This window comes from Cottoperca gobio, chromosome 11 (assembly GCF_900634415.1).
Source record: "Cottoperca gobio chromosome 11, fCotGob3.1, whole genome shotgun sequence".
Classification (NCBI taxonomy): Eukaryota; Metazoa; Chordata; class Actinopteri; order Perciformes; family Bovichtidae; genus Cottoperca; species Cottoperca gobio.
Window position 1 is genome coordinate 21,819,161 of NC_041365.1, and position 23,586 is coordinate 21,842,746.

Below are 23,586 nucleotides of genomic sequence, written 5' to 3' on the forward strand. Positions count from 1 at the left end.
CTGTTCATTTGGTTTCATGCATGTTTTTGCCAAAAGTAGCATCTAATTAATATCACAGTAAACTTGAATTTTGGATGCACCATGTTAACCAAGCTAGCTAGCTACAGCACCTGGCCCCGCCGGGCCTCGCGCCTCCACAGCTCCAACCTCTCGTCCAAACATTATCTTGTGTGCTTTAAAATCTTCTTTTACAATCAAGAGCCACATGGTGGGATATCAAGATGTTTCTCTAAACTTAACATAAGTTTTTATGTCTAAACATACATACGTTCTCTTCTTCTGGCTCTGCGGAGAAGCCGAACAATGTTCATGCATTTAGGGCAGAAAACACACTATACATCTTTTTATTATTTTATATAACAGGAGAAGCTCAAGAACAAAACCTAAAAACATTTGTATTCATATTCAATTAATTCTCCCTTTTTATATAATTAATCTACCGATTTGCATTAGGCTTTACACTGAAAGTTGGGACCGGAAGTAGTGTTGTCTTTCCCGGTGACTTGACACACAGAACCCCTCCCTTTCTCCCCATTCACTCCTGTGCAGTGTTTTATACTGAAAGGTAAAAGATGCGAATTCACACTGCGACTTGTGCATCAGTGTGCGGATACTTGAGCAGGCAGGCTGCCCTCCCAGCCTGTCTCTCCGGCTTCATGTGATGAACGTTTCCCCCCCCAGCAGCTGATGTCTGTGTCTGCAGGTGAGGAGACTTGTCGCCTGTTGCTCATCTGCCTGTCTGCTGTCTGTCCTCCGCTATGGTGGCTGCCTTTATACATTTCTGCATGCAGGAACAGGTTTCCATGTATTTGATCTATAATGTAGATATTGAATGAATATAAATGTGTACTTGTGTTTGGCATTGTTGCATTCTGTTTTTCTTCATAATGAGACAACATTAGGCTGTGATATGGTGTCGGCAGTTCAGGTAGGCTGGTGCGTGATGTTTTCACAGGGAAAGTCCTGCCAGACGCCATTAAAAAAAAACAATTTAATGTTTCTTTGATTGTTACCAAAATGACACAAGATATAAAATAAAATAAAACGAGGATTTCAAATGTTTAAAAGCCATGCATTTATTCGGCATATAAAGAAGTCACAATCGGCTCATTATTCTTTGCAAAATTCCAACTTTATTCCTGCTTGTCCTGCTGTTTATTGCGATCTTTTCCTAATAAAATGCTCCGCGGAGGGCGGTAGCGACCAATGCGAACTATATATAAAAGTTAAAATTCTATTAAAATAATTGTTGCTTTGTGTTTCTGGTGTATGCCGACATTTAATGTGGGGCCTATGGATTCAGAATCTGCGTTTTATTTAGCTAGAAATCCAACTGTTGCTTGTCAGTAAAGACGGATATATTAAAATGGCAAATTATTAAAAGGAGTTTTGCGTGACGTTCTTTGCATTTATGAGGCGAGTCGGGGCCACAGTTGAGTTTTATTACACTGGAATCTCTGATAACATTTGGTCTGTTTGTGAAGCTAATTGTTGCGTAAACTGCTGCTGTTTGCTCAGGTCATAGACACAACAGGCTGTGTTTGCAAAGCCATGTCTGTCATATGATAGCTTCACATCAAATGCATGCGGCAATTCCATAGTTGTGTTCAAGGCAGGAAGGTCTTCCTCATGTGAGGCAACAGCTGTCCCCTGCAGACCTGGGGGGCACCCTGGTCAGAGGGGCTCTGTTGATTCATATTTGGTTATTCAATGCAGCCACATTGTGAAGGTGGCAACCAGACTCCTGGGGGTCGAGGTAAACATCACAACACTCATGGATTCCCCTTCATCTTTGATTTGAAGCCTGAATGTCAATTGGTATTCAGATCCAAGGCTATCAATCATTTTTAGAAATGGCTCATTTCTCTATGGACCCTGGTGGGAGAACATTGTTGGAATAACCACTTCCAAATGCCGAAATTAAAATGAATAGCCAGTGATTTTGCTTGTGTAGAGGCCGAACTGAAGAGGTTAAATCTGTGTGCTGACATACTTTACCTCTGATACAGTTTGTGGATTAGCATGTAATGCTAAATGGATTATATGAAGATGAGGAGACTTTGTGTCCAGGATTATTTTCACTGTCAGATGTCTTATTTTGTCTCTCAAACTTCGAAAACTCAAAGATATATGATTTACAACCGACCCAGGAAAAGCAGAAAATCCTCGCAATTGAGCAAAAACCAGAAGAAGTTTAAATAATGAATCAAATATCAAAATATTTGCACATATGAATCAACTAATCGTTTCATCTTTATCTGCCAACACGCATCTCTAGGATTCACTTGGGAATTGATGAATTTATTATTCTGAGAATTGTGGCAAAAAGATCTAAACATGGCTCCAATTTCCACAAATACATACGTGTCGTAAAACCTTTTTATTTTATAAGTCACAGTTCGTGTTTACTGACGTCGGTGCCGTCTCGGCATCCTCTTAGTCAAGGAGAACAATGTTGTTGAGTTTTCTTTAACCGATGAACTCTGCTGCTGGTGAAACAGTAAAACCAAAGCAGAGCTGAAAGACACTAAAGGGCTCCTCAGCTTTAAAGACAACATATGGGTTGATTGGTAAAAGTATTTATAAATAACAAATCTGTGCTGGCAGTTAAACATTTTAACCTTAATAACATTAAGCCCCTTAAATCACCTGTTGGCTCACACACAGAATGTAATCCCTCACCCTCCCAGGCGAGGTGATCTGACCTTTCACCGTCGCACCTTGAATATCATTGAAGCCGTTTTGCTGTGAGGTTTTGGAGCTTGTGATCTGTCAGCTGTGCGAGCCCGGCCCCGGGTCCTCCTTCTCAGAAGAAGCTCAGACATCCTGATTGCATCCTATTTTTCCCTCCTTTTAAAAGCAGTACCAGCGATTACCAGAGACATGAAGTGATGCTGCACATGAATCGTGTTCCAATGTTGTGCAACAGATGATGTAGAGTTCCAGTTTTCCAATGCAGCTCAATGTCAAACTAACAGTTTGACATTTCAAGCTTTAAAAGTACAAAACACATAATGCCACTCGGGGGCTCTCAAAAGACAGCGTAGTAGAGGCTCATGGGAGTTTGTCACTGCAGCTTGTCACGATTAGATGACTTTCATCGTTCAGGATCTTTTTACCGGGAGCCGAATCCTGAATCCACGAATAAAGAAGTTTCACGTTAAAAATCAGTTTTTCCTCGATGGAAGCAGGACGGAGCGGCTACGAGCTAACGGCTAACGCTAGCTCAGCTTGTTTCTCTGAGAACTTCAGATCCAGACGTTCAGGACTGAAATCCTTCATCCTTCTAATATAGAGTTAAAAACACCAGGATGTACAAAGTGTCTTAAAACTGGAGAAACAGTTTATGAAGCTTCTGGCTACAAACACAACGCTGACGCTGCTCAGAGGGGAGACGACGCCGTTACACGCACAGATTGTAGGTTTGAAATTGTTTTTAGACATTTTAATGTTGAGTCTGAACACCCTCGACTTCTAAAATCTAAGTTGAGCTCAGAAACTAAAAATGACTTGTTTTGTTCTGCAACTCAACAAACCAGCGCTGACGGATGACCAGTTTTTCCAACCGTGCCCGTACGTCTGTAATATTCTATATTCTAATGTAGCGCGTGTGCAGGAGTCCCAGCGGACACACCTCCACCTGTCTCTAACATTTATAAGTCTATCTCGCAGAGAATCCAGTAAAAACAATTAAAATGTTAAAGTGAGTAAGTTGAGTTCTGAAATCCCTCGATAGCTTTTTTAATTACACTCAGCAACATTGTTGTGTCTCTGTGAACGGGACATTTCATTTGTTTTCCCATGTCAGCCTTGAATCATTAGGCACCTTAATGTGATGGGAGTGGGAGGTTTCATAGCTCAGGCCAAGAATCCTTGAAATACTGGAAGAACAATTGAACTTGTGCGTAGGCTTCGCTGTAAAAGACGTTTCCGCTGCACTCTGCTTGACACTCTGTGTAGGAACCAATTTCTTCCTACCTTTCAAAAAGGAGTATTATACGAATCCCTCTGTGTGAGGAGTCCACTCGTAACTCGCTCTGTTCACTGTGGGGCTTAACCAAAGATGCAAGATGGAGAATTTCAGATAAGTTGATAGTTTTAAGTACGGGAGAAGTGTTCGCCCCGCAGCTGAGACGAGATGGGGGGGGGAGCCTGCAGGTCAGCAGGTTACATTGAATTGTGCCTCGCGAGGAAGAGGAGGAGAGAGAAGCTCTTCTCTTAAATGTTTAATATCGAATGATGGAAAAGAGGTTGAGGATGTCATCACACTTTGAAGTCTTCCTGTCCACAGCAGTACACACAGGAAGTACACACAGGAAGTACACACAGGAAGTACACACAGGAAGTACACACAGGAAGTACACACAGGAAGTACACACACAGGAAGTACACACAGGAAGTACACACAGGACGTACACACAGGAAGTACACACAGGAAGTACACACAGGAAGTACACACAGGAAGTACACACAGCAGTACACACAGGAAGTACACACAGGAAGTACACACAGGAAGTACACACAGCAGTACACACAGGAAGTACACAACAACACAAAACACTCATTTGTTTTGTTCCAAAATGAAAATATAACTTTAAAATATTCATAAAAGCATTTTTAGGAAACGTTATGACAACAAGGCGATTCTGGATAAAAGAAACTGACAATAACTGTTAACGCCGCTTAACGGTCACGCTAACTACGTTATTGAAATATCGTACGATATATGGACACAACCTTGATCAATTTAACTTTATTGCACGTTATGCGGACACAATCTTGATCATTTTACGTTATCGATTTATCCTACGATATATTGACAACTTCAATCATGTTGACGTCATCAGCTTATCGTAGGATATGTGGACACGACATCAGTGACTCCACTTTGCTGCTGTGGCGAGTGTGTGTTCGTGGTGATGACGCTACGTGTGGAGCTCGCAGGCAGAAGATGAATCCGGCTCTGAAACACTTGTCAGAAGTCTTTTCTTGAGATTTGTTAACGGTACGTAATATCTAGAATATCTTTAAACCTTTTTATAGGAATATTAAATCTAAGATAACTTTAGGATCATATAGCAGAAGTGAGACTTCACACAGGAACATATTCATATCATTTAAAGGCCCTCTAGCTAATGGCTCCAAATTCCATTTGACAGCTCAATCTCGTGTCGCTGGCTGCGCGGCTCCGGGGGGGGGGGAAAGGTTTCACTTTGGTCCGGACTGAAATATCGGATAGATTTCTCTGACATTTGAACACATCTATGCTGCCCTGAAGATGAATCCTAATGACTACGGTGACTTTTACTCTAGTACCACCATAAGGTTGACACTTATTGTGGAGTCATAGACGTAGGTTGCGGGGGGGATTTGCATTTGTCCCCCCCCTCCAGTAAAATCATGAAAGTAGCAGAGGACTTCTATTTTGAAGAACCACTAGAACACGACTTCGTGAAAAGCAATGATTGTAATTTGTCATAAAACGGGAAGAGAAGGAGAGGAGAAGAAGAAGGAGAAGGAGGAGAAGGAGAAGAAAAGAGGAAGAAGGAGAAGGAGAAGAGAAGAAGGAGAAGAGGAAGAAGAGAGAAGGAAAAAGAGAGAGAAGGATAGAAGAAAAAGAGAAGGGAGAGAAGAACTAATTCCGGAAGGCGAGAAGGAGAGGATAGGCACCCAGAGAAGCTTGAGAACGAAGAGCTTCCTCTGCTCCTCTCTTTCTGTTTGCCCGCCCCCTCTTTCCCTCGTCTGACGAGGGGAGAGGAGGAAGAAAAAGGAAGAAAAGAAGAGAAGAGGGAGAAGAAGAAGAAGGCAGGAGGAAGAGGAGAGAAGGAGGAAGGAGGAAGAGAAGGAGAGGAAGAGGAGAGAAGGACGGAGAGAAGAGAGGAGAAAGAGGAGGAGAGGGAAGGAGAAGAGGAAGGAGGAAGAGGAAGAGGAGGAAGAGAAGGAGAGGAGAGGAGAAAGAGAGGGGAGGAAGGAGGAAGTAGGAAGAGGAAGAGAAGAAGCAAGCAAGAGAAGAAGGAGAGAAGAAGAGCGCCAGGCGGAAGAGGAAGAAGAGGAAGAGGAAGAGAACGAAGAGGAAGAGGACAGGGAAGAAGCGAGAGGAGAGAAACGAAGAAGAAGGAGAGGAGGAGAGGACAGAGGAGAGGAGAGAGAGAAGAGAAGGGGAGACGAGGAGAGGGAGAGAGAGGAGAGAAGGAAGCGAGGAAGAGAGCAAGGAAAGAGACGGAGAAGGAGAGGAAGAAGAGGAGTGAGGAGACGCGAAGGAGGGGAGAGGGAAGGGAGGAGAAGAGGAAGGAAGAGAGGAAAAGGAAGAAGAAAAAGAGAAGAAGGGGAGAGAAGGAGAGAGAAGAAGGAGAAGAGAGAAGAAGAGAGAAGGAGAGAGAAGGAGAAGAAGGAGAAGGAGAAGAAGGAGAAGAAGGAGAAGAGAGAGAGAAGGAGAGAGAATAAGGAGAAGAGAGAAGATGAGAGAAGGAGAAGAAGAGAGGAGGAGAAGAAGGAGAGAGGAGAGCAGGAGATGGAGAGAACGGAGGAGAGGAGAAGAAGGAGGAAGAGCAGGGACGGGATGAAGAATGAAGAGGAGATTAGGAGAAGAGATAAGAAGGAGGAGGAAGAAGATGAAGAGGAGATAAAAGAAGGAGGAGGAAGAAGAAAGGAGAAGAGAAGGAGGAAGGACGAAGAAGGAGGAGAGAGGGAGCAAGAAGGAGGAGAAGGAGGAATACGAAGGAGAGGAGAGGAAGAAGGAGGAGATAAGAAGGAGGAGGAAACAGGAGAGGGAGAATAAGAAGGAGGAGAAGAAGAGGAGGAAGAAGGAGGAGAGGAGTGAGAAGAAAGGAGGAGGAGAGAGGAGAAAGAAGAAGGAGAAGAAAAGAAGGAGGAGAAAGAGGAGAGAAGGAGGAGAGTAAGTAGGAGAAGGAGGAAGGAGGAGGAGGAGGAGAAGGGCGCACGCACGGCGGGCAGAAAAGAGGTGAGAGAGAAGGAGGAGGGGAAGGAAGGCGAAGAAGAGAGGAAGAGGAGTACGGAAGAAGAGGAAGGAAGAAGGGAGGAGAAGAGAAGAGAAGGAGGAAGAAGGAAGGAAAAAAGAGAGGAGGAGGAAAGACGAGGAGGAAGAGAGGAAGAGGAAATAAGGAGGAGGAAGAGGAAGAGAAGGAGGAGGAATACAGAAGGAGGAGAGGAGGAGGAAGGAAGAAAAAGTAGGAGGGAAGAGAGAAGGAGGAGATAGAAAGAAGGAGGAGGAAGGAGAAGAGGAGAATAAGGAAGAGAAGAGGAAGGAAGGAGGAGAAGAGAGAAAGAAGAAGGAGGAGAAGCAAGGAGAAGAAGGAGACTAATAAGACGGAAGAAGGAGGAGGAGAAGGAGAAGAAGGAGATAATAAGAAGGAGGAGAAGAAGGAAGAAGAAGGAGAAAATAAGAAGGAGAGAAGAAGAAGAAGAAGGAGAATAATAAGAAGGAGGAGAAGAAGGAGAAGAAGGAGAATAATAAGAAGGAGGAGAAGAAGGAGAAGAAGGAGAATAATAAGAAGGAGAAGGAGAAGAAGGAGAATACTAAGGAGGAGAAGAAGGAGAATAATAAGAAGGAGAGGAGAAGAAGGAGAAGAAGAAGGAGAATAATAAGAAGAAGGAGGAGGAGAAGGAGAAGAAGGAGAATAATAAGAGGAGGAGAAGAAGGAGAAGAAGGAGAATAATAAGAAGGAGGAGAAGAAGGAGAAGAAGGAGAATAATAATAAGAAGGAGGAGAAGGAGAATAATAATGAGAAGCAGTTTTTTCGGGATGTATAAATTACAAAATGATAATAATTACAAACACATTTAAACGTATTGTTTGTACCAAATTATTTTATTGCAATAAAAGTAAATGTGAGATTTGAAGCGTTAGGAGAAGCTGCGATGGTTGATATTGATATTACAGTTAGTGTGCAGTTAGAGGCTCCTTCACTTTAAACATCACAATGTCTTTGATCAGAAGAAGAGGAAGAAGGAGAGGAAGAGGAGAAGAAGAAGGAGAGGAAGAAGAAGAAGAAGAAGAAGAGGAAGAAGGAGAGGAAGAGGAGAAGAAGAAGAAGGAGAGGAAGAGGAGAAGAAGGAGAGGAAGAAGAAGGAGAGGAAGAGGAAGAAGAAGGAGAGGAAGAGGAAGAAGAAGGAGAGGAAGAGGAAGAAGAAGGAGAGAAAGAAGGAGAAGAAGGAGAGGAGGAAGAGGAAGAGGAAGGAGAGGAAGAAGGAGAGGAAGAGGAAGAAGAAGGAGAAGAAGGTTGATATTGATATTACAGTTAGTGTGCAGTTAGAGGCTCCTTCACTTTAAACATCACAATGTCTTTGATCAAATATCTTCAGATCGATATTGTAGAGTTGACCATTGGAGATGTAATCTAATATAGAGCAGGTAAATATTATTCTCAGAGAAAGATAAGTGGGATATGTTTTTGAATGTGCAGAAAGTCCACATGCACATTTAGAGAGGTCACTTCTCCAAACCAAAGACACAGAAGAGGCGAGAAGGTCGACGCCTCCATGTGCTGCAGGATCACACGACATGTCGACAGTCTAAGACAGGGGTGCCCAAAAGGTCGATCGCGAGTGTAGTGCGGGTAGATCGTGCACCGTTAAACAAATATCCATATATATTCCCCCAACAGAACCCTGCGACGCACACACACACCTACAGTCAGAGGCAGAGCGGAGGAAAGGAGTGGAGTGAACTACGCACCAGCAACCCCCCGTCGCAAAAACCTTCGACATTTTTCGTACAGGTAGTAGGGGTCGGCGATACTGCAACATTTGGTATCGATCCGATACCAAGTAAATACAGGGCCGGTATTACCGATACTGTTTACTTAGAAGAGCAGCTGATCCACTTTCATATAGAGCAGAGGTATTCAACTACAACTCAAAGGGGGCCAGTTAGTTAGAGAACATTTGGGATGAGGTCCGTGCGACCAGCACACAACCATGTGATATGTCCCGTCCCCCCCCCCTCCCCCATGTTAAAACCAAAGCTACGCCTTGTTTTGGGTGAAACATCTCAAGTATCAGATGAATTGTCTTGTAATGGTGCACAGACACTCGTGTTATTGTCCTCTGGGCCAGTGAAGAAGACTGGACTCCACTAATATTTACTTGAACTTATTTAAACTTCTGCACATCTCGTATAACTCGGTCTCTTTAACGTAATGCTTCGTCAGAAAAACGAAGATCTCCATCTGAGAAGAGAAGATCACTGGAGAAGTCCAAAGTTAGATACAAGTGGAGTTTATTACACACGTACGTAACAAACTCTGAGCACCCAGCCAGCTGCTCCCTCTTTACCCCTCAGCTCACACGGTGAAAGCTAAGGGGCGGCCATGAAATGTTCCAGTGTGTGTTGAGTCTGGTGAATCAACCTGACATGTTCTGACCTACGCCCTCTGACTCATTTGCCTGTTCTGTCCCTTTGGTGTATCTCTGGGTCTCTTCTCCAGTTAGCTCTGCAGTTAGCCGGCGCCGGCCTGTTCGTCTCATCCTTATCACATGAAGGGCCTCGTACATCTTCCTTCTTCACGAGCTTGAACTGGGAGACTCTCTTTACACTCTCGCCCCACTAACGCTGCTTATTCGGCCTTTTCCCAAATGTTTGCTAAGGCTGTCCTCTCCCACTTACATGGATTTATAATTGATTATTACACATTCATATATATATATTCATAATACAAACCATTATACTGAGTAAAACCTACAATTATGTACTAATAAAACCTATTACAGAACACATGTTATTACATCCCATAATGAAACACATAACACAACAGTGTTCGCCTCAGGATGCATTGTAATCCATCCTCAGACCTTTTATTTTGAAATGTATATTTGTCCAATACTTGGTTTATGACCAAAAACCTGCAAAACATGAAGTGACCGATGTCTGCTTCACGACCCTGGCCCCCCGCTTCCTGGTGAAACTGAGTCTGCAGCCGGAGTGGAAAACGTTTAAGATTATTCCAGTATTTTAAATGCAGTAAAGAGATTCTGCAGCGTTTCCTCGTACGATCAGAAACAACAACAACAAAGCAATATGAGCTTCCATTATTATTATTATTATTATTATTATTATTATTATTATTATTATTATTATTATTATTATTATTATTATTGTTATTATTATTATTATTATTATTATTATTATTATTATTATTATTATTATTATTATTGTTATTATTATTATTATTATTATTATTGTTATTGTTATTGTTATTGTTATTATTATTATTATTGTTATTATTATTATTATTAGCGATCATAATATTTTAATCGTGTTGTAAGATAGTCCTGCTCCCCGTGGATCCACTTACAGCTTGTGTTTCCTGGGACTCTTCATGATGAATAAACCAGTAGGTCATTTACGAGATGGTTTTAATCAACGGTAATAACGAGGACGCGTCAGAATCAGCAGCTTTAATGGATCCAGCACAAAGCAACAGGTGGCGCAGCAGCAGCTGGACAAACAGCTTGACGTGAGTCTGGAGCTACCAGAGAGCCGGCCATCTCTCGCCTCTCGCCTCTCGGTTGTTGTGTGTCTCGAGCCGGACAGAGAAGATGTCTGCAGGAGTGTGTGGAGAGAAGCAGCAGGCTGTATGTAGCACAACCATCTCAAGGTCTCATCTTTCCTCCACGTTACTCAAATGAAATCTAAAGCAGTTTCTCCTGTTGGGTCCGTGTGTGTTCTGAATACACAGCGTGTGTGTGCAGCATGAAGGACGCTGTCTTTGTGTGAGACGCTCCAACAATAGAGATCAGTGTGGATGATGTGAGTCACCTTTTGTTTGATTCTTTACATTACAAACCTGCGAGCGCAGCAGCAGCTGGAACCTTTGTGTTCCTGAGGTTCTGTGTGAGTTACATCGTTAACTCTTTATCGGTTCAGCTTCCCTCCGCGAAACATCTCATGTTGCTTCATCCAGCAGGTGTGAGGAACACGCAGGGTAACATGGTTCCTACATTACAACGATACAAACATGTGTAAAGTTTAAATTCAGCTGAAGTTTGTAATTCTGCATCAAACTCTGAAGCTGCTGTCGTTAAATAAAGCAGCTCGTCAGATACCACGTAGCATGCAAACATCATATACTGTGTGTGTGTGTGTGTGAGCTTCTTCCCTCATGATGTGAACACTGAAGCGTTCTGTAAACGTGCAGAGACTCACTTTGAAACCCAAGACGCAGCAACACGAGCACGAGTCCGATCAGACCCAGGATAACAGCCCTGACGTGTTATTGTACACGTCTGTGTTCAGGTGTGAACTAAAGTTAACGAACCTTTTATCCTAAAATGAAAGTGAACCTGAGGATGTCCTGAGATCTACAGGCTCAACCCTGCAGAAGGTTTTGGTTATGAAGACAGATGTTTGCTTTGGGAATAACAGATGTCAGAAATGTCCACTTGTTAAAGAAACTATGAAAGGAAAGCTGTTATCAGCTGTAGCACATGTGAAGTTGCTTCATTCATTGTAATGCAGACCAATCGTAGTCTAAGTCTGTCTGCCAAGAACCTGGCCCACATGGGAACACCATTATATATATATGAATGTGTCACTAAATATCTTGATATATATATATATATATATATATATATATATATATATATATTATATATATATATATATAATTATATATATAATTGAATCAGGATCGGGGAAATCTTTCTAAAACGACGAACACGAGAATCAGAATTCAAACAATATAAATATGATTTCTTCACCCTGTCTTTGTGTTTGATCTTATTTCAGGCAGCATGATAGCATCTGTTCACACTCCAGTATCTCCAGTGGGCAGACAGTGAGGACCAGTCGCCACGATGCGATGTGTGTAAGGGACCAGAGGCGGTGTTGTGGCGCCCGGCGGGATGCTGCTGACGGCCGGTCAGTATGACTTTGCTGGACTTGTGGCTGTCGCGCTCCATCCCCATGTGCCTGCTCCTCCAGAGCCTTGTCCTCATGGCCCTGTGCTTCCCCTCGGCCAGCATGTGTCCAAAGGGCTGCATCTGCCAACGTGACCTGCACCTCCACGGCCTCAACGTGACCTGCAGTCAGTCCCGCCTCAAAGAGATCCCCCCCAGCCTCCCGGTGGACACCGTCCTGCTCAGGCTGGACCACAACCAGATAGGCACCGTGCCAGATCAAGCCTTCCACGGACTCAGGCTTCTGAGGGAGCTCAACCTTTCGTACAACGCGGTGGAGACCTTAGGGGAAGGAGCCTTCAGCGGCATAGAGGCGACGCTGCAGGTGCTGGACCTCTCCCACAACCGCATCACTAGCGTACACAAGGATGCCTTCGCTCGGCTCAAGGCCCGCGTCATTGTGGACGATAACCCCTGGCATTGTGACTGCGCCCTGCAGCAGGCCATCGGCGGGATGGCCCACAACCACGAGGCCGCCGCCCGGGTCCTCTGCAGGAGCTCGGAGCTTCGTGACCAGGAGGGTCGACCTTTCTTAGCGGTGGACACGGACCTCTGTAACCTGGCCAAAAGGACCACAGACTACGCTATGCTGGTCACCATGTTCGGCTGGTTTGCCATGGTCATTTCATATGTTGTGTATTATGTCCGGCAGAACCAGGAGGACGCCCGGCGCCACCTGGAGTACCTCAAGTCTCTCCCCAGCAAGCCCAAGAAACCCGACGAGGCTGACGATATCAGCACCGTCGTCTGACGTACACCAAAAGCTATTGTCACAGGACGTTTACAGTGTTTACTATTTCAAACTTCTAAGTGATGTGAGCATCAAGTCTGCCGAGAGATCTTTGTATTTTGGGAACTTCTGTTGTTCGTACCAGGGTTTGTTCACGACCGAGAGGAGAAGGGAGGCCGCAGAGTCTGAGAGTCCAACGCCAACATCGTCTTTTCTACAGAAACGTGCTTATGGAGCTTAGAATTTTTTTATCTCAGGTTTAAACGTTGACATGATAATGGCTTCTTTTGTTTTTAAAGAAAATTTGGAGTATCTGATAAAGAAAAAAAAGAACATTTGTAAAACGTGATCCCTAAACTTCACTTCCAAAAGCCGTCATTCTGACATCTCAAAGATCAGACTGACTTCTTTCATAACGCTTCAAATCAAACGTAAGTTAAAGTATTTGTATTCGCTGCCTGCTTATGGAGATTATTATCTGTGTAATATTTTAAAGCCTCAGATATGAGCAGATGTTCCATTCAGACAAATCAAAATGTAAACAGATTTTACATTTAGTAAACCATGTGGCGCAGAACATATGGACGCTCATTTCTGCCAAGAAAATAATGATAAAAAATAAAAGAAATGTGAAATATTACTTTATTATAAATGATGAAGTACCTTTAAGTCAAAGTTAAGAGATAGTAAGTCGAAATTGTAGCTTTTCTTGTAAAGTAACACAAAACTAAGTATTTTTTACAACTGTAGGCTTTAACTTTAATGAAGTAATAATAGTAAGTGAAGTAGCGCACTAAATAAAAGCAAAAAATACAATAACATTGTCACGTAAGAAGCTCGATCCGCAGAATGTTGACTTACTATCTCATCATTTTAATTTAATCTGTCAGTTTGTACGTTTCATACTTTTCTTTTCCTGATTGCTCAGCGTGAATTATTTCCAGATGATCTGATGCAACGTTTTTGTTGGCATTATGAAGTGATTCTCTGGAACGCTGCTGATTTCAGTTCTTACAAAGATACGTTTAAATACATTCAAGATAAGATGTATTCTGTGACGATACAAAGACAGAAATATTTCAGTGATTACATTTAAACTTTAATTTTGCAGCAAACAAAGATGAATAATTATTTATATAAGATTCGTTTATCTGCCTTCCTGTCAAAATGAACGTTACGTTTATCAAGAGAAGAATTTATGTAATTGTTTAAAATATTCCCAAAGACTCAATCGTACAGAAAGCCTCCGCACAGGGTCGCATGTTTAAAATCTATTTTAACATATTGAATTTAAACGTGTGTGTGTTCTTGTTTTGGAGGCAGAACGTTACACGTCTTCTGAGTTTAGTTTATGGTGCTATGTGTCGGTACAACATTTCAGATCCTCCCTTCTCTCGTCACACAGAAAGCGTCGTCTTACAATCTAAAGTCATTCCAAACTCCAGCTGAACTGCACAACCTCCACTCGCCGGGGGACACCGTGACATCACTGTTGGGTTACAGGTGATGATGTCATTTGCATGTCCTGTTCCAAAGGTTGATTCTTTCCCATTGCAGCTGAACAGTTTATCCGAAGCCTTGTGCAGAATCCCTTCCGCTACATGTCAGTGAGTTCCAGATGTGCGAGCATTGTTTTGTTTTCCAGTCTGCGTGTTTGCACACATGCATTTTGAATTTTATTTCTAGTATATTTATGCCTTAAAACATTATCAAACTTGGTGCGGTTAGCTGAAAGCAAATGGTGTCCAGTATGAATCCATTGGTTTTGAATTCTATCTGAATTATCAGGAAGAGTAAATGCTCGGTGAAGAACTGTAATTGAAGATCTTGAATGTTAAGGATGAAGAAAAAGTAGATAGCATTTTTTTAAAAGGGGCCCCAAAGTGTAACTGTTCTTGAGTTTGTTTCTACAAAATAATCTTAACTCGCGGTTCAATTACGATCTTCTTCCAGAGATTTTGTCCTAATCTGTAGTCGTCATCAGCAGATGGAGTTCGCTCAGTCCTCATGGAGCTGGCAAAGTGTTCTGGAACATCGATCATGTGACAAGACTTGTTCCTATTATACTAACGAGACGATCATGAGACTCCCAACATAAGACCAGGACAGACGCTGCTGAATTAATGTGGACCACAAGAGTATTCAAGTCAAGTCAGCACAAAACACACTTTTTAAGAGCGGACCCTCGTGGATCAAACGCTTCTTTGGCTAAACAACAAGGATTTAGGACAAAACACATCAACATCCAAAACAATCGACTGTGAAGGAAGTCAAAGTCATCGTCCAGGAGTTCGTCGAGATCAAGAACCTCCCGCACCAGAAAGCTTCTTTGAACCAGCCCGATCCCCTGGAGCTTAGGACCCCATTGGAAAGTAAAGGTGTGGACGTCACGTTCACCTTTTCATTTACCGGTACAACATGTCCCCCGAATCTCAACCAAGTGTTTTCATCCCCCAACGTCAAACACACCTCAACCGTAGCTTATTTACCATAACCACGAACCTTCCCGAACAGTAACCAAGTGTTTTGTAGAAAACAAGACGTTAAAACTTCCCTGAGCTTCTTATCTTTGCCTTGTTATCACGTGTTCCTTAAAAACTCACCTCTCTCTGTGACAGCTGAGCAAACTCCCTCTGAGGATGAAGGCACGTGGCCGACACAGCGAGTAAGTGAGTTAAGATTATTTTGTCAAAGAACTTTGTGTCTTATTCGATGTTTTGAAATCTAAGGTTTCTGGGAACAGGCTGTGTTGTACTGTACATTTCTTCCTTCAGTTTGTGAAGTCTGTTCCTGTCGTCTTTAGTTAGCTGTTGTCAATCAGAGTCCGTCTTTGTAAATCTGTACTGATCAGAAGAAAGCACAAGACTAAATGTCGGTTTCAGTGGACTCCTCTTGTTGGTGTTTTGTTGTTACTCCAGTCCTTTAGAGTCGATGCTGTTTACTGTTAATTGTTACCGTTTGCCTTTCACTCGATCTCATTCTTCGCGGGCCCTTTGAAGGGGAGGACAGTTCTCTCAGCGTGGAGACGATACGATCATCTCACACAAACATCCCTCATTCAAGCCGAGCTGCCAGTGCATGCATCATTCCCCTTTAACAGCACCGTGTACAGTGACGTTCCAGCAGTGGGTGACGACAACGTTCATTTTCTCAAATGGAGGAAATTAGATTTTCACCACAAAAAAAAAAGAACTAATTTCATCACTACTTTAAATTATAACCTAAAGAAATGTCGACTGGTGACACGATCCTGGGTGTTGCTGATATCTTGTGATACATTTCAGTTCATGTTTTAATTGTTTGTCACAGAATTTGTACAATAATGGTTGTTAAAATGACGTGTTAGGGGATATGCAATGAGTATGTAGGTAGAGAACATGTACATAGGAACGTTGATGTTGTGTGAAACACTTGAAATCCCTTTAATTAGTTGTTCTTGAATGTGCTGAAGCCCTTAGCCTTGTCTTGTAGAGGCGACCTCATACTCCTCATGACAGGATCAGGACCGGCTATGAGATGCATGTACAAAGTGAAGAAGCACAGTGTAGCCAAGGACCCGAGAGTATTTCTAAGTGCCTGAATACTTCTCTCACCTTTTGATTTACTTTTTTATTCACCTCTTCTTTCTCCACCTCTGGTCTTTGTTCTGAACACATACGCCTCTCTTAGTTTAGTTCTGTGGATTTGTAGATTTCATTTTGCAAGTTAGAAAAAAAAGACACTGAATGAACCATGCTGATGTAAAGAGCTCAACCGTCCTGTATCATATCCCAGTTCTCCGTGCAGGCAGGGTGCGAAGCAGACTCACGAGAGGATGAAGATGTTCGCGCTGACCATCACGATTGTGTTGTAACGGCTTCACAGAGCCGACAGAAGGTTAAATAAAGGAGGTGTGCATTGGTCCTTGGTTTGTTTGTTCTCTCTTGTGATTTAAACACAGCTTTGGGCAGGAAGTGAGTTTTACATTACAGGAATGTGATCGTGACCTTTCTGTCAAACACTTTTTCAGACGCCTTTTGTTTTACAGAGTTTCCAAAAACACCTTCCTAAATATCTATTCTTCAGCAACACTATGAAGACAACACTCTAATCCATGGGGGAGATATTAAGTTCCTCAGAGGTCACATAAAGGTCACATAAAGGTCACATAAAGGTCACATTTCACTCACAGATTCATTGTTCATGGATTGCAGACTTTTGTTAAAGAATGAGACTGCAGCTCAGATATCGTCTCATACGACAGAAAACTCTAAACGCAAAGTCATAAATAAAACGTGCTGATAGTGACGATGCTCATCAGATTCAATGAAGACGATATAAATAATAATTAAAGTGATAAACAAACATTAAAATTATAAACAAATATTTAAATGATAAATAAGAATTAAAGTGATAAATAAACAACATTAAAGTGATAAACAAATATTAAAGTGACGAATAAACAAATATCAAAGTGACAAATAAACAAATATCAAAGTGACGAATAAACAAATATTAAAGTGACAAATAAACAAATATTAAAGTGACGAATAAACAAATATCAAAGTGACAAATAAACAAATATCAAAGTGACAAATAAACAAATATTAAAGTGACAAATAAACAAATATTAAAGTGACAAATAATCAAATATTAAAGTGACGAATAAACAATATTAAAGTGACAAATAAACAAATATCAAAGTGACAAATAAACAAATATCAAAGTGACAAATAAACAAATATTAAAGTGACAAATAAACAAATATTAAAGTGACAAATAATCAAATATTAAAGTGACGAATAAACAATATTAAAGTGACAAATAAACAAATATTAAAGTGACAAATAATCAAATATTAAAGTGACAAATAAACAAATATTAAAGTGACAAATAATCAAATATTAAAGTGACAAATAAACAAATATCAAAGTGACAAATAAACAAATATCAAAGTGACAAATAAACAAATATTAAAGTGACAAATAAACAAATATTAAAGTGACAAATAATCAAATATTAAAGTGACGAATAAACAATATTAAAGTGACAAATAAACAAATATTAAAGTGACAAATAATCAAATATTAAAGTGACAAATAAACAAATATTAAAGTGACAAATAATCAAATATTAAAGTGACAAATAAACAAATATTAAAGTGACGAATAAACAATATTAAAGTGACAAATAAACAAATATTAAATGATAAATAAACATTAAAATGATAAATTAAAGTAAAAAAAGAACAGCTGAAACCAAATCATGACTTAAACTGACAACAAGAAACATTTAAACAATTTGAAAAGCTTCATCTTTCTCTGCGTTAAATGAGTTCCGTCTCTCGCTCATAAAGTCAACAATTCTGTGTCAAGTTTTATTTTATTCTTCACATTCAGCATCCAGAGTCGCAGATCTTTAACGTTATAAGTGTTTATTTATCCACAACAGAAAGTAGAAGTGCTGAATGTGTCACTAAATATCTTGTTTTACATATATATATATATTACAGTAAGTCAGCTTCACATGTCACACACATCCACTAATGAGGGAATTCAAATGAAATCTATTGACCTCGATATTCATAGTTTGTACCGTTAATGTGATCGCTTCATTAGTGAGCCAGGCTAGCTGTTTCCCCCCGTTTCCAGTCTTTATGCTAAGCTAAGCTAACCGTCACCTGAGTGTGAAAATCTTTTTGTGAGAAACATGTGAGCCTCTCTGCACATCACACGGTTTATATAACAACCTGCATTTTAATTGAAATGTCCATCAAGCAGGAGAAAACAGAACATTTTTGTGGAATTAAAACAATGTGTCCCTGAAGGCAACACACGGCGTCTCTCGAAAGTGAAAAGAATTATTCAAAAGCTGAATGATTTGAACAAAACATTCAGTCGGCAGGTGTTGGAAATATTGATGATATGAAACTGTTCTTCGATGAAACAGGAAGTACAGCGCGGACTTTCTGCATGATTCACTTTCACATTTAGAAGAACACTCAGTCCGGACTTTACTTTTGTATTTCCTGTGAAATTAAGAAACGTCTTAAGATAAAAGAAACCTGCGTTCATCTCTCAAGAGAAATTTCACTTCTGTGTTTTAATTTTCTTTTGCCTCGTCACAGGAAACATAACATGCTCTTCTATCTTTTCTTAATTGCACTTCAAAATATTATTTCACAAGAAGCCGAGGCAGGAAGTTGATGTATCACCCAGAACATTTCCTGCTGGTCCGCAGAGATCGGATTCTGAACGTCTGAACCTAAGACATGAAATACTTAAGTCGCAACAAGTCGACTCTTAAAGTCTGTGTTCTCCTCCAGACATGTTTTGTCCGGATCGTTTGTGTCCCGTCACTGATACTTCTTTGCTTCTGTTGCGCACAGATTCATATTCAACACGTTGATCACTGAGATGTGGAGCCGATCTCCATCACATATCCATGTATTACAGTTTTAATTATAAATCAGACATTATTCTCTCACTACCAGTTATTATAAGATACACACAATGTTGGATTACAGGCTGAAGTATTAATTAATTCTAAATATTCTAATGTTTCTAAGTGTTTCTGCAGATGTGCATGGTCTCAGAGGACCGACATGCTCTCCTGCACCGACATGATGTTGTCTCAACACTAAAATGTTCTTTTTTAGTCTTAACAATCAGAAAACCTGCTGACTGACAAAGAAAACAAACTGAACGTGGAGAGAAAAGAAACACAAAACGAGACACAAACAAAGAAAACAAATACAAACCGGACAACAAACAGATGCACGACGACGCCAAAGAGAAACCAAATTATTATTAGAGAAGAAAATACATTGCAAAGAAACGCTTTTGCAAAATGAAGGTGAATTAGTTTCTCAAAGTCTTTTACAACAAAGAAGTGGAACCTTCAGATCATAATATTTAACCCTGACTGTAAAACTGTTACTCTGATACTTTTAATGTGCAATAAAGAAAGTTCTTCAGTACCGTGTTGGGGCCTCAGCGCACCACTATCCTCGTCACGTAGGAACGTAATGAAATATGATGAAGGCCATGACATGTGGCTGAAAGCGCTGGAAGAATATAATATGTGGATTTGGATTTGCTCTTCCTGAAGACAAACACTGACGGAGGACGGACTCTCGGATCCTGCAAGATGTGGTTTTGTGATTCAACGCAGTCGAAAGGTTCTTTCAGCTTCATGGTCACGTTCGAGACATGAGATGTGCCGAGTCGTGTGTTTCGACGTGAACATTATGTATTAATGCTTCAGCAGCCAGTCGGCCTCACTAAGAGATATGGAAATATGTTTTCTGTGTTAATGAAGCGTTTGTGAAATCATTCTTTTGTTACATTTATAGAACAAAACCCAGAAAACTGCGCTCATTTGTGCGATTATCATAATGCAGGCAGTTTAATTAAAAGAGTGTTTTTAATTTGATGCTGTTTATTGTGAGGACAAAGTTATTCTTCCCATGATGTCGAGGAGGAGTCTTCATTTATTCTTCACTCTTGTCTTTTGGGGATGTGATTTTAATAACAATTATTACATAATTATTGCACAGAGCCTTTTAATCTTATGTGCATTAATATTAAAATGATCTGTTTTGTTATAATAATACCTCAAAGCTGTATTTGTACATTGTTTGGCAGCAAAGGGGCCGAACGTCACTTTAACAATAACATATCCTCCTCCACCTGCACACTTCTGCAGAAAGGTAAAACTAACATAAAGCTTATAGTTAGGGCTGGCTCAGGCTTGCCCTGAATCAGCCCCTAGTTATGCTGCTATAGGCTTAGACTGCCGGGGGACACCTCCCTGCTCTCTTCCTTCTCTTCCTCTCTCCTCCCCTCCCTCTCTTCCTCTTCCTCTTTATCTGTATGCATTTATGTAAATGTATGTTACTAACTCATCATCCGGGGCATCAACCCCGGAGTGTCTGTGTGTCATGTGGCAGGTTGCCACTGATAAAGTTTACGTCAGGATCATGAATCGTGGCTGCGCCTGCTGCCCTGGTCCTGCTGGACACCGGGAAGCCTTTTTGACATTTTCCTGGATTCATCCAAACTTTCTCTTTTTGATCACAACATAATTTCTGTCAAATGTTGTATTTGTACGATGTTGTTTATCCTGTACACACGACATCTATTGCACGTCTGTCCGTCCTGGGAGAGGGATCCCTCCTCAGTCTCTCTCTGAGGTTTATAACATGTTTCCCCTTTAATTATGGGGTTTCTTTTAGGAAGTTTTTCCTTGTGCAATGCGAGGGTCTAAGGACAGAGGGTCTAAGGACAGAGGGTCTAAGGACAGAGGGTCTGAGGACAGAGGGTCTAAGGACAGAGGGTCTAAGGACAGAGGGTCTGAGGACAGAGGGTCTAAAGACAGAGGGTCTGAGGACAGAGGGTCTAAGGACAGAGGGTCTAAGGACAGAGGGTCTGAGGACAGAGGGTCTAAGGACAGAGGGTCTGAAAGAGGCTAAAACGCTGCGTGGAGCTGAAGGGGAGCTGCAAAGATTGGTTTATTTCTTGCAACTTGTAATCATCAGACCTGTTAATATAACATTTTCCATTTCTGCAGCTTTAAGTTGACGCATCACATGTAGCGTCCTGTCAGAATCTAAAGCCAGTCCAATGTTGTTTAGAATGAATACAAATAAATTTCTCTTAGTGCGTGTTAATGTTGACATCTTGAACTTGTTTTCGAAGGATCTCAGGGACTCACTTCTCTCAAACGAAGTCATGTCCTGAATGTTTGTATCTTCCTCACATTTGTGTGTTTTCATGCTGAACTCTTCACGCTGCTGTCAGCATTATGTAAAGTCGAGGTGATGCCTGTGGAAACATCTGTGTCAAGTCTGAGAAGTTAAGGCCACAACAACTCCCACAATGCTTCTGCTTTTACCTCGGCTGCTTACTGTAGTTGTTTTTAACTCTACAAACATGCGTATGAGGTCACCGCTCTTCCTCTCGCAGGCTGTACAGTATGTGGGTTGACCCGGAGGAGCCTGCGCGCCGCACGCCCGTGAACACAATCTGTTTTTAGTCACTTTCACACCTGATGACTGTCGGCGCTCTCTTGTTTCTCTCACTCCTTTCACATTCATTTCCTCATCTCCCCGGGGCTGCAGGTAAACCAGGAAGTGCAAAACTTTATTAAGTAAAACTGCGGCTGTCGCAAAATGACATTTTATGTAAATGCACAAAGTTATTTCCCCTGTTTCTGTTCCTGTAGTATTAAAGAGGATGTCACCAATGATTCACCTCCTGACCCTGGAGCACTCCAACGTGTGTGTGTGTGTGTGTGTGTGTGTGTGTGTGTGTGTGTGTGTGTGTGTGTGTGTGTGTGTGTGTGTGTGTGTGTGTCTGCAGATGAGTCAGAAGAGAAACACATGCACTTTCCAGCATTGAAATCTGATTTTCAGCTAATGAAGCCACAAAAGTGCAGGATACACTGGAAATGTGCAGAATCTGGATCTTTGAAGCTTCTTAGATGTGTTTCCCTCTCGGTGAGTCTCCAGTTGATTCATAAACAGAGTGATCGAAGCTGACTTGCACCCTTTGTTTAGCTCGTGCTTTTCCTCGCGCTGTTGTCTTGCTGTTTCTTTCTACCACAACACACATCCTGTATCTTGCAGCCTCGTGTGGGACTGAGGAGGCGGTTTCAAAGAAATCCCACTTTTTCAGCAGAACTCTCTGAGCTTTAGTTTGTGAGAGGGAGGGAGGCATGGACACGTTCTCAAACTCAATAACATGTGGAGAGACAGAAAACAGAATCATCGTGATTAGCTTGTTAGCTAGTGTGTTTCAGTCCAAAGCTCTGAAACATATTTTATTAATTTAAATGAATCTCAGTGACTCATGCACTCACATTCAGTATTATATCTCTTATTATTATTATGACACTGACATATATGATGCCCTCCCCTCTCCTTCCTTCTTCTGTCTGTCTTCTCTGCATCATGTGACGGCGTATTGTCTGCAAAAACTAAAATAATTAAGAAGCCGGGGAAGGGGAGTAATAATAAAGTCGTAAAAATAAACTTGAATATTCTCCTAAATCATCGAGTTATACTTCTGTGAGAAACAACTTGAGATGATCTGAGATTAAAGTCGCAAATTCTTTGTTGTGTGAAGAACCGCATGGCGTCAGTCGTCAGTGAGGATCTGCAGGACGCCGCTCACATGTCCGTCTGTGTTGTTGTTGTGGATGCTTATTATAATACAGTGTTTCCTTATTGCTAAACGGCAAAGTATAATTAGATCTTTCACTGCAAATGTATGACGTTATAATTTCAGAATAATATTCAGGTCTTTTCCTCGTAAATTAAACATTAATCTTAAAGGTTTTCTCTCTGAATATTTCCCTTCTCCCCTAATGTTTGTATTTGTTTTATTTCCTACAAAGGATGAAATACGTCGTCGTAGCATCGAGACTCAGTTCCTGATCCAGTCGTCGATGTTGGCTCACTTTATTTCCGGGGATGTCCCGAGATGGAACCAGACGATCACTTGATTGTGTTTCTATCATAATGACTGTTGTGTCTCAATACTCTGTCAATAAAGCTTTGAAATCATGTGTAATTTAAAATACAACCCTAACATAGCTTTGATTGTGACTCCTTTTTATTAATGTTTCTTTATTTACCACGACTACGTGGAACATGTACGAGTGTGAGTAAACCTCCAGTGTCAGAATCTTCTCTCACTTGAACGTTGCTCACTTTGCTGTAGAGACCAACACCATGTAGCAACAGATGGGCTGCGGGTAGCACATATGAACAAAGAAGAGAAAAGGCTGTGCACACACACACACACACACACGCACACGCACACACACGCACACACACGCACACACACACACGCACGCCTCCCTTCTGTCCGTCTCACATGTGATTTTTCCCTCTTGTGTGGAGGCTGATAAATGGAGAAGCTGCTCTTGCTTACTTGTGTTGAGAGTAATGTCTGGAG

General features: G+C 41.4%; 1 protein-coding gene across 2 annotated transcripts; it reads left to right on the forward strand.

The window, feature by feature from the left end:
• Nucleotides 1-565: 565 nt before the first annotated feature.
• lrrc3b (leucine rich repeat containing 3B) lies at nucleotides 566-16,549 on the forward strand. 2 transcript variants are annotated; one of them, XR_003833011.1, is made up of 3 exons: nucleotides 566-703; nucleotides 11,747-13,077; nucleotides 14,052-16,549. XR_003833011.1 is itself a non-coding variant. In XM_029443089.1 (2 exons), exon 2 carries the CDS (start codon nucleotides 11,885-11,887, stop codon nucleotides 12,665-12,667), a length of 783 nt encoding a protein of 260 aa, XP_029298949.1. In that variant the 5' UTR covers nucleotides 566-703; nucleotides 11,747-11,884; the 3' UTR covers nucleotides 12,668-16,549. The 2 variants fall into 2 exon arrangements, 1 of the variants encoding a protein (XP_029298949.1); XM_029443089.1 differs by having other exon boundaries at nucleotides 11,747-16,549.
• The last annotated feature ends 7,037 nt before the right edge of the window (nucleotides 16,550-23,586 follow it).

Excerpts from the sequence above, each read along its gene's own strand:
- lrrc3b (XM_029443089.1), top strand. The coding sequence starts at position 11,885 with ATGACTTTGCTGGACTTGTGGCTGTCGCGCTCCATCCCCATGTGCCTG.